Source organism: Nelusetta ayraudi, unplaced genomic scaffold, assembly GCF_046127955.1.
Source record: "Nelusetta ayraudi isolate G7.1 ecotype Tasmania unplaced genomic scaffold, CSIRO-AGI_Nayr_v1 ptg000060l, whole genome shotgun sequence".
In the NCBI taxonomy this organism is placed as follows: Eukaryota; Metazoa; Chordata; class Actinopteri; order Tetraodontiformes; family Monacanthidae; genus Nelusetta; species Nelusetta ayraudi.
Genome location: NW_027466110.1, coordinates 8200108 through 8217388, shown reverse-complemented (window position 1 = coordinate 8217388; position 17281 = coordinate 8200108). Strand labels below are relative to the sequence as shown.

Below are 17281 nucleotides of genomic sequence, written 5' to 3'. Positions count from 1 at the left end.
GACATAACTCTGCAAGCATAGACGGCTCAGCCTTAACTATGAATCAATGAGATGGCAATGGAGCCTGAGGGAGGGGGAACAAAACAACAACAACAACAACAACAGCAGCAGCAGCAGTGAGTCACATCACACACACACACACAAACACACACACACACTGTGGCGACAGTGCAGGAGGAGGAGCTCTGTCTGTGCATGGTGTCCTGGTCTCACGTCTACACAGTCACTCTGCCTCAAATCCTACTGAAGGGAGAAAAAAAAGTGGCCAAAGAGGAAACAAAGTGATAAAAAGAGAAGTGGAGTCACTGGGTAGTGTTGTAGTCAAGACGCCACCAACCCAGACCTTATGACATTACCAAGACTAGAGAGTATGGAGATGGAGACCAGACCAAGGCATTTGGGGTTCGAGACCAAGACAATACTAAGACTTTAAATATCAAAGAAAAATAACAACACAACAGAAAGAAAATGACCAGTATATCTTTTTTAAATTCAAATTTGCAATAACAGCAACATCTCTTTTCAGAAAGGTATCTTTTAATAATAATAACATTGTGCTGGTTTTACAACTATTTTGAACCATTTTATAAAAAAAATATCTTTGCTTCATAAAATCAAACTAAATTAAATGATCTTGGAATAAGTCAGGGTGTCACCAACAGAGCGTGAAACAGCAGCAGCTGGATTCTTCTCAGTTATTATCGTGTCATTACAGTGTTGGCTGAGTCTTGACTGCTCTTGATCAAAAACCCCCAGTCCGTCCAGTCCGAGACCAAGACCAAGACCCAGTAAAAATGCCTCCAAGACGAGGCCGACACCCTTAAAAAGTGGTCTGGAGACCAAGACCAACCTCCAGTACTGCAACACCATCACTGGGATGCTGCAACGTCTTCTTCCAGACCCAGGGAGGTAAATAACGCCTCCTTCCTTTAATTAATGAATGCTAAATCCTTCAGGAGAGGAGGGGGCGGGGCTTGTTAGCCAGCGTGGTAGATGCTGCGTGTCCATTTCTTTTGATTTCTGCCACCCACCCTCTCCCCCTTCACCGCTCCAAGTCTTAAACTTTCAGCTTAATTTCCACCTCAGAAGGATGCTAATTGCTCTCCCTCTCTCTCTTCTGGCTTTCTATAAACAACAACAACAAAGTTTTCTAATTTGGAGGCAGCCTAATGTGGGACTATCGATTGCAGGGGAAAAGGAGATTTCCCCCCGGCTGCCCGCAAACCAAATGACTTCCAGCTCTGAATTAAAGCGGGTCAGGCGCGACTGACAGAAGCTAGCTGCTCCCCGAGCCGCTTAATGATGAGACGGCGCGGTTTTACTTTGCAGCGGGAAATATTTGCGGCGGCGGCGGCGGCGGCTAGTACGTCGATAGGGCCGCGTGGGTTCACGGGCTCAACGTGCATCCTGACGACAAAGAGTAGATTGGTGTGAAAGTTGGATGAGATTAACCCAAAGCCCCAATCAATGGACTGTATCAGGACTACAAGCCAAGTCCAAACACACCCTGACACGGTTCTGGGTGAATACAAGAAGCTGGAGAAAAAAATTCGTTTTTCCAGACAGGCTGAGCTCAGAGGTGCATTTGTGAGGACAAGATCGCGTTTTTCCAAAAATCACCTGAGACTATTGGGAAAATCAAAAAAAAATAAATATATATATCAAATATAAAATAATATAAAATGCATCACTATGACAAGCAAGTTAAGCTCATCTCAGCTACGACTCATTCACAGATGGGAGGGAGGATGACTTTGCCGCTGGCACCTCACCACTGACAAACAGCCCAGGAGCCTTGATCAGCGGCAGCGGTGAAGGCAGCGAGCATTTCAGACGGACGATCGCGATCAGAAACAACAATGACAACAGCGACGACAACGACGACAACGTCCACCAGCAGGAGCACAAAGGCAACAACGGCTCGTGTGATCACTCAGTGACTCACCTGGTAGGAAAAGGAGGACGGGTTTCCATCAACGTCAGGCAGAAAATTCTTCAGATGAGGAGTGTGTGTGTGTGTGTGTGTGTGTGTGTGTGTGTGTGTCATGGTTCTCACCCTGTGCATGTCGTTCTCGAGTCCTCGGCGCCGCGAGTCCAGTTCTTCGTAAGGTGGCACCATTCCTTCTCTCCTGGCCAGCTGGTACTCCCTCCTCAGCTGCTGGATTCTGTCCACACTGACACACACACACACACACACACACACACACACACACACACACACACACACACACACACACACACACACACACACACACACACACACACACACACACAGAAAGACAAAAGAATGGCAGGGGAATTTAGCCTTCAGGTTTGTCACAGTGCACTCTGTACCAATGTATTAATACTGCAATGGAGACCCTGATCAGTTTGAGCCTCTGTCGGGTTCGATCGATTCATCTGACATTCAGTGAGCTACCAAACACCTGGAGACAGCCAAGGCTGTGATAAATAGCTCACCACTCAGAATATCAACCAGAAAAAAAGACTGTCTTTTTCTCAATTATTCATCAAGTGAAGAACATTTGTGAAGGAGAGACAAAAAGTGCATTCAGGCAGTTCCAGTGGCATTTGTTTGACCACTGGTTTAGCCGAGAGTCCCGAGAGCGTCGAGGCTCTGAGGGATCCAGCAGTGGTGCTCACAGTGCAAAGCTAGCCGGTTGGGCACAGAGAGAGGCTGCCTGAGGGAGGCACTCAGGGCATCTGTAGGGCAACCTGAGGCCAGGCTGCCGGACCCAAGCCTCCACACTGCAACCCAATCACATCAGTATCACTTGTAGGACGTGAGGAAGAGAGGGAAGTGAGGAAGAGAGGGAAGTGAGGGAAGTGAGGAAGTGAGGGAGAGAGGGAAGTGAGGGAAGTGAGGAAGTGAGGAAGAGAGGGAAGTGAGGGAAGTAAGGAAGTGAGAGAAGTGAGGGAAGTGAAGAAGTGAGGAAGAGAGGGAAGTGAGGGAAGTAAGGAAGTGAGGGAGAGAGGGAAGTGAGGCAAGTGAGGAAGTGAGGAAGAGAGGGAAGTGAGGAAGTGAGGGAAGTGAGGGAAGTGAGGAAGTGAGGGAGAGAGGGAAGTGAGGGAAGTGAGGAAGTGAGGAAGAGAGGGAAGTGAGGGAAGTAAGGAAGTGAGGGAAGTGAGGGAAGTGAAGAAGTGAGGAAGAGAGGGAAGTGAGGGAAGTAAGGAAGTGAGGGAGAGAGGGAAGTGAGGAAGAGAGGGAAGTGAGGGAAGTAAGGAAGTGAGGGAAATGAGGAAGAGAGGGAAGTGAGGAAGAGAGGGAAGTGAGGGAAGTAAGGAAGTGAGGGAAATGAGGAAGAGAGGGAAGTGAGGAAGTGAGGAAAGTGAGGAAGTGAGGAAGTGAGGGAAGTGAGGAAGTGAGGGAAGTGAGGGAAGTGAGGAAGAGAGGGAAGTGAGGAAGAGAGGGAAGTGAGGGAAGTGAGGAAGTGAGGGAGAGAGGGAAGTGGGGGAAGTGGGGGAAGTGAGGAAGAGAGGGAAGTGAGGAAGTGAGGGAGAGAGGGAAGTGAGGAAGTGGGGGAAGTGAGGGAAGTAAGGAAGTGAGGGAAGTGAGGGAAGTAAGGAAGTGAGGGAAGTGAGGAAGAGAGGGAAGTGAGGAAGTGAGGGAAGTGAGGAAGAGAGGGAGGTGAAGAGAGGGAAGTGAGGAAGTGAGGGAAGTGAGGGAGGTGAAGAGAGGGAAGTGAGGAAGTGAGGGAAGTGAGGGAAGTGAGGGAGGTGAAGAGAGGGAAGTGAGGGAAGTGAGGAAGAGAGGGAGAGAGGGAAGTGAGGAAGTGAGGGAAGTGAGGAAGAGAGGGAGAGAGGGAAGTGAGGAAGTGAGGAAGAGAGGGAAGTGAGGAAGAGAGGGAAGTGAGGAAGTGAGGGAAGTGAGGAAGAGAGGGAGGACTCTGAGTGACGGGACTGCCAGCCAGCTGTCCTGATGATGGCTGAGCCAAACGGAGCCATCTGTTTCATCCCAGCAGTCGTTTCTCCTGCCTGACAGACGCCTGCACAAGTTTTACTGGGTGGGGGGGATGATGAGCGCATGTGCGCACGTGCACACACACACACACACACACACACACACACACTCACACACACATACATACGCACACACATACGCACAAAGATCCATCTCTTGAACGCTCTGACACATTTATATCCATTTCCGAGTCTTCATTCATTTTTTTTTTTTTGCATTTCTTTTGAAAAAAAGGCAAGAAAAGCAAAATATCAATCATGATGATATTCCTGCTTCCTGTCAACAGGGGCACCATGCTGCAGAACAACCAGTGATGAACCGTGGGAATTCTTTTCAGTCACAATTGCGGGCGCGTGTGCATATGCAGAGACATGGAAAAACAGAGATTCAAAATGAACACGTATGTTAATGCCGCTTGCAGATGAGTGGGAATTTAGGCAGAGGAAGAAAAAAAAACAAAAAAACCCCAAGTTGGACCAAAGTCTCAGCGTCTGTTCAACCTCAACTAAAGAAGAAGAAGAAGAAGAAGAAAAAGACCTTTATTGATCCCACGGTGGGGAAATTTGCATAATTACAGCAGCAAAAAGAAAAAAGCTACAGTGCAAAAATATCAAGAAATATATTAACTAAGAATATAGAGAAAAATAAAATATGTGTAGGTATAAACAGAAAAATAAAGAAAGATATACACATATGAAACCAACTGTTTGGTTCAGAAGCGTGGCCTTGATTCCATATTAAGTCGGCGGGAATTTATGCGCGGGCAGATTATGCGAAAAATGTAATTATCAGCAAAAAAAAAAATAATAATAATAATTGTAAAAATAAAAACAGGGGGAACTGATCCTGAAGTTGCTGTTAGACAACATTCAAATGTTTGCTGTTCTTATTCCTCCGCAGGCGTCACTCTGTTTCTCTCTTTCTTTCTTTTTCTTTTTTTTTTTTCCTCCCTTGGATCGAGCTGCTTCATGTTTATGCATCACAGGGAAAATTATTTGTGTCGGAGGTTGGGGAGCTCCGGATGATGCACACCTCCCATTCATGTACATGCACGCACCTGCTGGCGAGCCTAATGTGACGGAGAGCCTGGGAGGAGCGGGGCGCTAATGTACACAACATTCATTTTCTGCCCACAGAAACACACACACATGCACATGCACACATGCACACACACACATGCACAAAGGGTACTTCATGCAATTTATGAGGCCACACAAAGGGAGGAGGGCGGTCCTGAAAAGATCTAACCACGATAAACAACAGATAGATCACATGGTCAGAATGATGCACGCCGACAACGCTGCTGATCAGCTCTGGGCAGAAGGTGTTTACGGCAAAGCACTGCGTGAGTCACCGTCATTAAAGAGCTGAGGAATGACCTGCGTGCTAGCGGCTAACAGGAAGTGCGTCTCTGCGCCTTTGTGTAGGCAAAAGACATGGATGTATCATAAGAACTGGATACCGGACTGGGAATAGGCCGGCATGCCGATCTTTCCCAGTGGCCACTCGAGGTACTGCAGCAACAAAATCCCATGGGCCCAAAAAGTATTTTCTCCATAGGCCGCAATACAAAAATAAAGGCCTTTAAAATGACTGACAGAACAACTGTGAGCTGAAACTCATTCATAGCAAAGCTTTATTTTGTAGATTTTTCAGTTACAGTCTTTAAGTTGTTTAAAAAAATAATAAAGGCCAGAAAATCAATGTTGTACGTGCTGCTGTGTCTCAGCTCGTTCTGATTGGCTGCGTCCTGACGTGTCTGTAAGTGACATCCTCCAGAATTGTTCTGATTGGCCAAATAGATCATGTGAGTTACAGAGGTACGATGGGAAGTGACACTACTGCGCATGCTCTATGGGCCCATTAGTGCGGAAGTCAAAAACGTCTTCAGCGTCTGTGCTGTGTGAGGAACTCCATTGAAATGAATGGGAGCCATTTTGGAGTCTGATAAAAAAAAAAAAAAAAAAAAAACAAACGTAGGAATTGTGCATCTCTTCTTCTATGTGAAACGCAGCAGGAATTTTTTTAAGTTTTGGTTTTATTTTGAAATTCAGAGTTAAAGTCAGAACGTTGGGTCGTTTCAAAATAAAATACCAAGCTTAATTCTATATTTTCTCTCTCACTCTCTGTGTTTCTCTCTCTCTCTCACACACACACACACACACACACACACACACACACACACACACACACACACACAGCCCGAGGAGATCAATCTTTGGCTCTGGCTCTGTCACACCAATAATAATTCTATAAATGTTTAAAAAAATCGGAATTCCAGACTCAGCACAGCTGATATTAATAATGCCGCTATTAATAATTAAGACTTCAGTTCCTTTAATAATATGGAGAGTCGGGCCTGATAATATATCAGCGCTGACAGTAGAGGGAACACGTCGGCGTCATTAAAGCCCATAAATATTTACGGTGAAGGCCAAGAGATTTCTCACAGCAACAACCTCAGAGTGCAGTTTGTCCCGCGTGCTTTCAGTAAGTTTTGTGATGTTTCATAGTGAGGCTGCACCGCAGAGCCACAGTTGTGTCTGACGTAATCAAAAAGAAAAGTTAGGGATTGTTTTTCCCTTTATTGTCTTCCTACGGGGGAACATTTTTGGAAAGAAATGAATAAATAATTTGCATAAACACACACACACACACACACAGACACACTGAGACAACATTTGTATTCTCGATGATGCATTTAAATATTAATTTCCACATCAAGTGTAAATACATATCTTAACGACAGATCCTTAAGGCGAGACTTGAACATGAATAATTCAATAAAAAAAAAAAAAAGAAAACCCTCTGCTTGATGTGGCGGATCCATTTCCAGCGCATCCAGCTGACCTTTTGTTAATATCCCTAACGGTAAAGAAGGACGAGACGGCTGATAAAACGGGAAAGAAAAATGAAAATGGGAGAGGCAACAATGAGCGATGAAGCCGAGCTAATGCTCTTTAAAAGCTCTGCCAGAGATTAATCTGAGCGCCGACGTTTCATACATCACAGCGGCCAGACGCAGGAAGCGGCCCCAGACTCTCCGGCTGCCGCCTCTTCTTTCTTTCTTCTCGTTCTTCTTTTTTTGGGGAAGGGGGGGGGGGGGGGGAGCGAGCAATAATACAACAGGTGCAAAGCCACGTGATGCGTCTACGGCAAGCGCAGAGGCCAAAATGTCCAAAAAGTGTAAAGTGAACCTGAAGTGAAGCGGATTCACTTTGAACGGCTTCAAAGTTGCTTTGCGGCGTTCACACACCAGCAGGAAACGCCGACTAATCCGAGTCAGTCTGGACCACCGACCTCCCCCCCCGACCTCACCTTGACCTCCCCCCGAGCTCTCGGCCTGCATGGTGCATGTGGACACGAGATCCCATTGGTCAGGTGGCAGCCTGCAGGGATGATGATTCTTCTGCTGTCAGCATGTCGACTGTGTTACTTTTCTTTCCGCCTGAATCCCACCGGCCCGCCTGTCCGTGCAACTGCCTCCGCTTAGCATCTTTAGCTCCTCCCCCTGGCCCCGCCCACCCCAGCCCGCCGAGGTAATCACCTGCCATCCCTACCTTGATACCATCCGCGCCTCCTCCACCGCTCCCACTCCATCTTAATCTCTTCATTATCTGCTCCTCCCCCACACCCCCCCCCAGCCCACCCCGCCTTCGTCTTCGTCAACCTCTCCCTCCTAATCTCCCCTCCACCTCGTGCCTAGGCCTCTAATTGGCTGACGTCTCCAATAATAAAGTTTGACAACAAAAAGATCACCCGAGCTGGCAGGTGGGTCAGATGGGAGGGGAAATAAAGAAAGAGAAAAGGAAGGGGGCCAAAGGAGGAAGGGGATGGGATGAGGGGTTTGGGGGGGGCTGTCAGGTTGCCACGTTGCCCTCTTTTCCCTCCGCGGGCTAACAGGAAGTGACACGTGATTTTAAAATGCATCTGACAGGATATGACAGTGCTGGGTGCGCGGCGCCGCCTTAGCGCAGGGAGTAATTAGCGCTCTATTGACTGCCATGACATTAATCAGACAAGCTGTCCAAATGCCAGCGTGCGCAGGAGGAGGCTGGCACCGACCCCCCCCCCCCCTTTTTTTTCTGCATGACATTAGCGCACGTGCACGCCGACGCGTCCGCGTTATTGTACGAGGGGTGGGAGTGTGTGTGTGTGTGTGTGTGTGTGTGTGTGAGTGTGAGTGTGAGTGTGTGTGTGTGTGTGTGTGGGGGGGGGGGGGCTGCCATAATCATTATTTAGACGGGTCGCTCTCAGTCTGCGTGTCAGATGCGGTGAAAAGCGGCTGCAGGTTCTTTTTTTTTAATGGCTGGTTGCTAAACTGGTTGCCATACAAATCTGGCACATTTCATAGTTTTTGAGACGCGAGCCGAGCCGAGCCGAGCCGAGCCGAGCCGAGCCGAGCCGAGCCGAGCGTGTGGTGGCGCCGAGGTGTCTGAGGCAGGAAGACCAAGATCAAGATGTGAGACTGTGCAGGTCTCCCTGTTTCACTGCAGACTCCAAACACTGAAGCGTTCCCCCAAACGCTACAGACTTGCAGGAAGCTGCGTGTTTAGCCCTCTGTTTGCAGCCTTCTTTTTCTCGCTGCCATCGTGTTCATACAAAAGCCTTTCCAAGTGTCTCTGGACCTAAAGAATGAAGGAAAAACAAAAATGTCCTCAGCCGCCTCCTGTCCTGCAGCATGATGTTTGCTTGCATCTTGAAACTTTAAGTGCGTGTGTGTGTGTGTGTGTGTGTGTGCATCCTTTAACAATGCATGTGTTCCACTGCGGAAGGATGTCCTTTACATAGGCTTTATTTTTTATTGAGAACTACTTGAGCAAACAGGAAAGTAGCGGAAATCATGAGAGAGAGAGAGAGAAAGGGGGGGGGGGGCAGAGAGAGAGAGAGAGAGAGAGGGAGAGAGAGAGAGAGCGAGAGAGAGAGGCCAAAGGCAGAGGCAGGGGCCGAGCGAGCCGCAGAGAAAGAGTGCATTGAAGGGAGGAGGACAGGACGGAGAGCACGAGTGTCTCTTGAGAGCTTTTCCTTATTAACCGGGATGAATCGAGTCCGGAAAACAGCCACTCGGGTCCTGGTTTTTTCTTTTTTCTCTTTCTGAAAGACCCTGCCTACCCCTCTCCCTCCCTCCCTCCCGCCCTCCCTCACCGCCCTCACCAACCTCTCCTCATGCCGCTCTTTGAGTCCCCTCACATTGTCTCTTCCAAGCCTCTCGCTCCACTTTATCCCTCACTGTTCTACTTTCCCATCTCTCTCTCTGAGGCCGAACTTCCACCTCCAAACCCCCCAACCGGACCGGACCGGGCCGGGCCGGACCTCTTCCCCTCCTAATCCCACTGGCACCGACTCACTGCCGGCTAAAATGATGCCAGAAGCATCCAGCCTGAACTTCTACATTTAGCTCAGTGCTTAAATCACTTTCTCCTCGTCCCATATTCCCTCCGTCTAATCGTCCTTTTGTTGCAAATCTTTCGCCAGTTCCTCTAAATCTCTCCAGTTTGCTGCTTCTCTCCGTTCTTCGCTAACTCTCCTTCACTTCCAGAACCCACTTCCTTCTTGAACAAAAGAAATGGAAACAAAAAAAGGGTAGAATCTTTCTAGTCACACTTGCTGCGGCTGGTTCCCATCATCGCTGCTGTTCCCAGCAGCTCCGCCCTCCTCCGCAGCCTTTCATGGATGGATATCCTCTCTTAACCCCGCCCTGCTTTCACTGCTTCACCGTTTCTAACTCTTCATTCCTAATCCCACTTAACCATATTTTTCACCTTAACTTGGTACCTGAAACCACCCCGATGGAGGTCCAATATCTTAACCTATGATCCTTAATAGAGCATAAAAAAAAATGAGAGGTTATTTTTTTGCAGTGCAGCTGCTCTGAATCAACACCTCTGAAACAGGAAGCAGGTCTCCCATCTCCCTGTTTCAACGTCTTGGAGTTCTGTCTTTTTCTCCCTTTGCCACTTTTCAACAGCTTTGCCTGGAAACCAGGCTGCAGGATTTCCGACAGAAGCGTTGGTTTGAGCTTGTATGCCAAGCATGAGTGAACCGTACGACGTGCTCTTACGCTAAACTGAGCCATTAGTAATTAGCTGAAAAAAAAAAAAAAGAAAAAAAAAAGATATATGGCATGAACTACTGTCTCAACTCTAACAATCAGACTTTAAAACCCCACTCTAATCCCCCCCCCCTTCCCTCCCTTTCATCCTTTACTACTGGCTTGTTGTTTATCTGTCAGTCATGTGACCCACTATGCGACTCCCTCCGCTCCAAGCTCTCTCCACTCTGGTCTCTCCAGGCTGATTGTTTCCTAATTGGTGGAGTGGCAGAGGTCGTGGTTGTTATGGTAACCTGCCGAGGGCCACTCAGAAGATCCAGGCGGTGGTTGGGAGTCGGGCACACACTCAAGGAAAACGAAGGGCACCACTCATGCAAGGCTTGGCTGATCACTTCAGAAAATGGACTCTGTGTGTGTGTGTGTGTGTGTGTGTGTGTGTGTGTGTGTGCCTGTGTGTGTGAGTGACATTTTAACTACTGCAGATATATACATGCAGCTGAGTGAACGTACAAAGTAGTGAAAGTATGAAAAGGGAAGACTGTGTGTGTGTGTGTGTGTGTGTGTGTGTGTGTACTTCTCATTTGTGGGTCTCATTTTAACCACCTCAGTTGTACACAAGCGGCAGAGTGTGCAGCGCCACAAAATACTTCTCGTGACAGTGGCAGGATAACGTGTGTGTGTGTGTGTGTGTGTGTGTGTGTGTGTGTGTGTGTGCGCAGATGTAAGTGTGTGTGTGCAGATGTAAGCAGAATGTGTGCAAAGAATGCTGCTCTCCACTTGAGAATCTTCTAAAGAGCTCCTCTTCCCCTCCGCCTCCCTGGTCGCCTCGCTCCCTCCATCCCCCCCGTGAGCCTCTCAAACTCTCCAATCTGTTCATCTCTCTGCCGAGACGCTGGAGGGGAGCAGGAGGAGGACTTTATGCATTTATTCCTTTCCAATGTTTGGCATTCTTTGCATACCTTGCCGGTCTTTCGACGCGCCAATGAAAACCCAACAACCTCGAAACGAGCGGATAAATGTCCAGGAGCAAAACATGATTTTTTTTTTTTTTTTTTTTAACACACGTTGGGGTTTGAGAGCACTAATCTGTGGTGTTTTTCCTGATTGGTCGGAAAGACTCAGCCAAAGACTGTGAATGGCGGGAAACACTGAGCACAGGTGTTTGCCTGTGTTTTAAGAAGCGGGAGCAGACAGGAAACAGCGACTGGGCTGCAAACAAGGCAGGAGAGCCGCTGGGCCCCACTGAAAACCTTCATGCCATGGTGCGCTAACTGCATTGTGCACCGGCTGTGTGTGTGTGTGTGTGTGTGTGTGTGTGTGTGAGATACGTGTGTGTGTGTAATGAGCTCAGTAAATGAGTCTGCATTAAACTCTGCCATGCAGAAGGAATTGAGCCGGCTGTGCCCTTTAGAATTAAAAGTGGTAGCTTGTTTGTGAAGCAGACGGCGCGGCGCTACCACTGCTTTGTTCTTAAACACACGCTCCATAATGGAGCCGTTTATAGCAGATAAGTGATGGGGTGAGAAAATAAAAAACAAAAACCAAACCACCCCCCTCCCAAAAAAAATAAACTAAAAATAAATACAATGTACGTCTGGCAGAGGAGCCGATGGAACCTCCTCCCTTGTGATTATCACAGTCAACTTATGAATTCCAATTTGTTTCCAACTAGCTACTGGATCACTGGATCTGCCACTTGCGTTAACGAGCAGCTGAACAGGTTAAAGTGGCAGCCAGCGCTGGCGCAGCCGTCGCAACATTCTTGTTTGGACGCCGGCGAGGTTGATGACGGCGGGAACGAAGGCTTCACTCGGTCTCCCGGCGTTTCGGTAAACAAAAAAACCGTGCCGCGACTTTAATAACGCCAATGAAAATCATTTTAATGACTCGATTAGGAAAATACCGGCGCCTTATTGCGTTAACATTTAATTGCGTTTTCGCTCAGCAAATGTCCCGAGTCATCCCTTCAATCAACGCCTTATTGCTCAGAATTTTCCACTGGGGAGAAAGTGGTTATGAAAATTGGGGAGGAGGGGGGGAAAAAAAAAAAGAAGCACTCAGACAGACTGAGGTTCCAACCCAGACAGACAGACAGACAGACAGACAGGAGAGTCTAATTTCAGCCGCTGGTGTTCCAGCCCTTAAATTATCATCATTACCAACACAATCAGCGACGAGGCAGTGCCAGGTTTCCTTGTCTGGGCTTTTAATATCCAGCCAGCAGTTTATCTACATCTCACACTCAGTCTGCAAGCCGGAGCGACCGCGTCACTCTCACTGTATCAGTGAGTGAGTTACCCCCCCCAGCCCCCCATCCATGTCCCCTCCCCACCACAAACCACATCACTCCTGTGGGTTTGCGGCCGTGCAGCTGTGATGAGGTGCTGATGTAACGGCGTCTGCGCGGCCATCGGGTTTATCTCCTTCTCGCACTCGCACGGCCGCTCCGGCCTCGACACACACGGCGACGGAAAGTCTCTCACACACTCACCCACACACACACACACGCACACGCAGACGCTGCTAATGTTCTAGCTTCCTTTATGGCACAATCGATTGCAGACAGCCAATACCTGCACTTCCTCCCGTCTGCATCATCAGGTTTCAGGAAGTGATATAAATGAAGAGGGCGCTGTCTGCTGCAGGCAGTCAGAGGGCGTGCGCTTTTAAAATGAATAAATAAAATAATACGCATGGTGTTTTGGGAAAAAGTGGGTAACAAATTTGGAGTGTCTGGAAGTGAAAAAACACACATTTTGACCCAAACTAGATTCTTTACACTTGTCCAGTTATCTAGTAAATCTGAGCTGGTTGAGACAAGCAGAGAATAGAGAAGCTGTGGATTATAAAGTCCAGGATAACGCTGTTGTCTGCAGGTCTTATATAGAAGATGATCCGTTAGGCTGCATTTTGGCAGCACCTTGGGACTTTATGACGCAGGAAGGTAAAAAAAAAATAAAAAAAAATGAATGAATGAAAACTGAGAAAGCGGATGGTATATATATATATAAAAAAAAATCGAATATCCGTCTGCCTTACAATGGAAACAAACTGTCGTTCATCATGATCCTGCCGCATCTCCTGTTGCATCTCAGCCGAGCCTGCAGTCGATGCAAGTGAATAACCGGGCTGCTCTGACACCACTAATGCCAAGAGCAAATAACGCATGAGGGTCAGACAGAGAGAGAGGGAGAGAGAGAGAGAGAGAGAGAGAGAGGGAGGGAGGGAGAGAGAGGGAGGGAAGAGGGTGGGGGACACTGTGCCTACACTGTGGACGCGTCCGTCACGCGGCCGCCCCTCCTGGCAGCGGGAGATGAAGGTGTCTGTTCCACGAGAGCATCAGCGCTGGCAGTTATATTCAGGAGGAAGTCAGTCAGCTGCGACTGACATAATAGAGGCGGGAACACACACTGAGCCCTGCAGGCTTGGCTTTTTTGTATTTTTCTCTGCCTGGGACGCATACACACAGACAAACACACACACACACACACACACACACACACACACACACACACACACACAAAATGTATGCCGCTGGTAAGAGAGCACTTCTACTCACTCTGAAGCACAAACAGTTCCATCCTCTCTCTTTTTTTGGTCTGCTGTCTCCATAGCTTCCCCACACGAACACACACACACACACACACACACACACACACACACACACACACACTGAAAAGATTGCGGTAGACAGACCCGACTGAGGCGTCTCGAGGTGAGCAGTGAGTCAGAAATGCAAAGTATCAGCAAACGCTGCGTGACTCTGGGACATTAAAGAGGAGCGCCGGGAGGAAGGAGGAAGGAAGTTTGCGGGAGGGTGGAAAAAAAAGACGTCACGGCGTCTCACCTGTCATTGGCTGCGGCCGAGGCGGGCAGGGACGCCGGTCCGGCCGCTCGCGGTTTGTTGACCTTGGCGTACAGCTTGTCCAGAGGATCGTCGTCGGGTCCGGCCGCAGGGTCGCCACCGTGACCCCCGTGACCTGCGAAGGGGGAGGGGCCCTGGGGCGAAGGGGTGCGGGCGAGGGCGTGCTGCGTGGCGGCGTAGGGAGGCGACTGAGGAGGCGGCGGCGGCGGCGGCGAGCCCATGTTGCGCTCCCTGAAGGGCTGAATCCGGGCGTAGTTTGGGTCGGCGTCGTCGTCCTCCACGTCCTGATAGGCCGAGGAGCCGCCGCCGCCGCCGCCACCACCACCACCACCACCTCCACCACCCGCCTGGTGCTGCTGGTCCCGCAACTCGGCGTGAGTCGCCTCGATCCTGCAGGACGGACGGAAAGGTCAGAGGTCATCAGGGAAATTAATCTTCAGCAAACTTTTGAAAGTCTGCTAATTTTTTAACTGTTTGCATCAATTTCCCAGTGTGATGTTTCCCTAAATAAGCACTGAAAGGCATCGCGGAACCTCAAGGATTAAGAATTTGGCCTCCACTCTGGCTGACAGAGAAACAGGCCGCTGATAAAGCAGCTGTGATGTCTTCATAACAGGGAGAAACAAACAATCCAGGGGGAAAATAAAAGATGTTTACATCATTTTTCATGATGACAGACAAAGCAGGACGTGAATACACAAAACATGGCGTCCGACTGCAGCTGGGGAGGGAGGCTCACAAAGATGGTGACACCCCACAAACCCCCCCCCCACCCCGCACACACACACCTCTCCCGCTCGTCCTTCATCCTCTGGAGCTCGTGGTCACTCAGCAAGTCCGACTTCTGCTGAGCCGCCTTCGCCTCCTTCTTCTCATCTTTTTTCTTGCCGAATCTGCACAGAGGAAAGCGGCAGTGGAGTCAGTACAAAACAGAACAGGCTGATGAAGTACAGATGAAAACAAGGGTGGCGCTTTGTGTTCTGTTAAAACTCAGCTCTCACATGGACATTTTACGGTTTTCCAGAAATGTGGGCCGTGCTTGGGGCGTCAAAGTCAAAATAATCATTTATTGGCTGAAAACGACGACGACGACAAAAAAAAACAAAACAACAACAACAAAAAAACCACACCATTCCAATTCAACCAGTTAGCAACTAGTTTCCTATCGATCTTTGTTTCCTGCTGTAAAATGAAGCCCGTCGCCGTCCTGTTGCACAGCGTGGCAGCCTCACAAAGGGCATCGGAGCTACTAAATAGTTAATACTGCCACCGTGACCTTATAACGGGCCTCATGTTTTATTTATCTTGCCAATGTATTGATATATTTCCCCTCCCTGCCTCTCTGCTCAACACCCCGGCTGTGTCGTTTGTCTTTTTCAGGTGCGTTGCAGAGAAAACAAAAGCCGTCTGGTGTGCTTTTTGTTTTTTTTTTTGTTTTTGTTTTTTTTTCTTTGAAACTCTGACCGCAGCTTTGAATAAAAGCAGAGGCTCGCTGGCCAATAGCGAGGGCCGCGTCGTCTCGCCCTAATTGCTGCTGCCCACAGAGTCCACAGGCTCGCTCTTTCAACCTTCTGCCTGCCTCACCTACCAATAGTTCACCTTCCTGCCTTCTTCCACCTCCCACTTCCTTCTGCTTGCCTCTCTTCCGCTGCTCATTATCCTCAGATCGGTTCGGTCCTACGTAGCAGCTTAGCCGCCTTCACCTCGCCGACGCGTCCGCCGCGGCGCCGCTCGCTATCAAACACGTCTCCTTCCAGGCACTTAACCTCCGCCGTCCCCTCATTCACTCCCTCCCCTCACTTATTGATGCCGCTGCCTCTGTCGCAGTGCATTCAAACGGCTGACTGAGGGTTCACATCTAGTTTGTGAAAGGTTAAATCAGAATATTCCGAAACTAAATGAGACTGAAATCGTGTTGGGAAGATTAACCGACGTACATCGATACACAATAAAAATGCAAGTCATCGATTATTGGAATTTTGCCTGAAGGGAAAAAACAACAACAATGCAACTCTTGCAATGGCTACACGCCTTGTTACTTTTCTGTTGCTGAGCGATGAATCGTGGTGCACCAGGATCGAGTTGGTATCAAATCAACGTGTGTTGTTAATGTATCTCAAGTGCATCGCGATGCATATCGTACCTCATACCATAATCTGAACAATCCTGCCATTGACGGCGAGACGAAATGTGAGAAAGAAATTTGACTCCTCTTCATCCATTCTGCTTTTCTGCGTCGCAGCCAGCGTGCTGCCGCAAACATGTCGGATACCAAATCGTCAGCACGAGATGTAATATGAGAGTAATATGACAAAAGGCGATCAAAGAGCAGCTGATCAGCAGCCAGTTAGGACGAATAAATTACCTCTTGTTCCGTCATTAGCGGGAACAGAACGACGATTCATTAATATTGATGACCTAACGCCTCAATCTGTATGGAGAGTGTATGGCGACTCATTTGCAAGTGAGAAAGATTTAATTGGACATGAGTACACAGGTTCGCACGCACGCACGCACACACACACACAAAGCCATCTGTGTGTGTGTGTGTGTGTGTGTGTGTGTGTGTGTGTGTGTGGGGAGGGAAAAGGTGTCTCGGAGACAAACATCAGAGTCTGACAAGGGAACACGGCCGATGTCAACACTCGTACGTGGGCAATATGTGAGAAGACAAATTGAGATGCACCCCGTCTGCTCGAGTACAATCACCGTCTCCATTAATTTATTTAAATGTTGTAAAACCTTTCAATTGGTTGAGCCAGAAGGAAAAAAAAAAAAAAAGAAGTGTTAAACATTCTGTCACTTTGGTTTAACTTGAGTCTTTATCTAGTATGTGTGTATGTACTTTGTAAACCACCACTAATCGCTTCATTGAAAGTCATATATGAAGGGATGAAAGGGGTATTAGGTATTATATGAGTAGGACTAGGAAGTAGGTATTATGACACTCAGCACTATGACAATCTCAACTGTGGGTCTCAACCATCTCAACCATGGATTTTCTCCAGTACTTGACCGTAGCCACCGTAATCATATAGGGACACATTTAATAATCCCGCTTTATAAACTATGGGCAATTTCCAACTGTAGTCACTCACATAACTTCCTGCTTGCATAAAAAGTGTCTTTTGTTAGAGTACTTAGCGGCATCTTTCAGTGAAGAATAACAATAAAAAAAAAATGCAAATGTCTTCTTTTCAGGATTGCACTTCTTCCTTTCCACCTTCTCCCATTAACATCTCTGACAACAAACTCACAATCTTCAGTCTGATCCGCTGACAGCCGCGCCCTGCACCCACCAGTTCACATGCCAACAGCAATGACAAGCAGCCCCAGGATGCAGACGTGCGCGGCAGGCCACGCTCCCGCCCCCGAACGCTCGGTGAGCAGAGAAGCCGAGCAG

At 48.4% G+C, this 17281-nt stretch overlaps 1 protein-coding gene across 14 annotated transcripts in view; it reads right to left on the bottom strand.

Moving 5' to 3' along the window:
• LOC142897632 (partitioning defective 3 homolog B-like) overlaps nucleotides 1–17281 on the bottom strand; it is a 213101-nt gene that overhangs the window by 43376 nt on the left and 152444 nt on the right. For all 14 annotated transcript variants that reach the window (XM_076040092.1, XM_076040099.1, XM_076040089.1 and 11 more), the window contains 3 exons: nucleotides 14667–14771; nucleotides 13861–14268; nucleotides 2057–2174 (listed from right to left, as the gene is read on the bottom strand). In XM_076040092.1, coding sequence (XP_075896207.1) covers nucleotides 2057–2174; nucleotides 13861–14268; nucleotides 14667–14771 — 631 coding nt within the window. The remainder of the gene's footprint in view (nucleotides 1–2056; nucleotides 2175–13860; nucleotides 14269–14666; nucleotides 14772–17281) is intronic.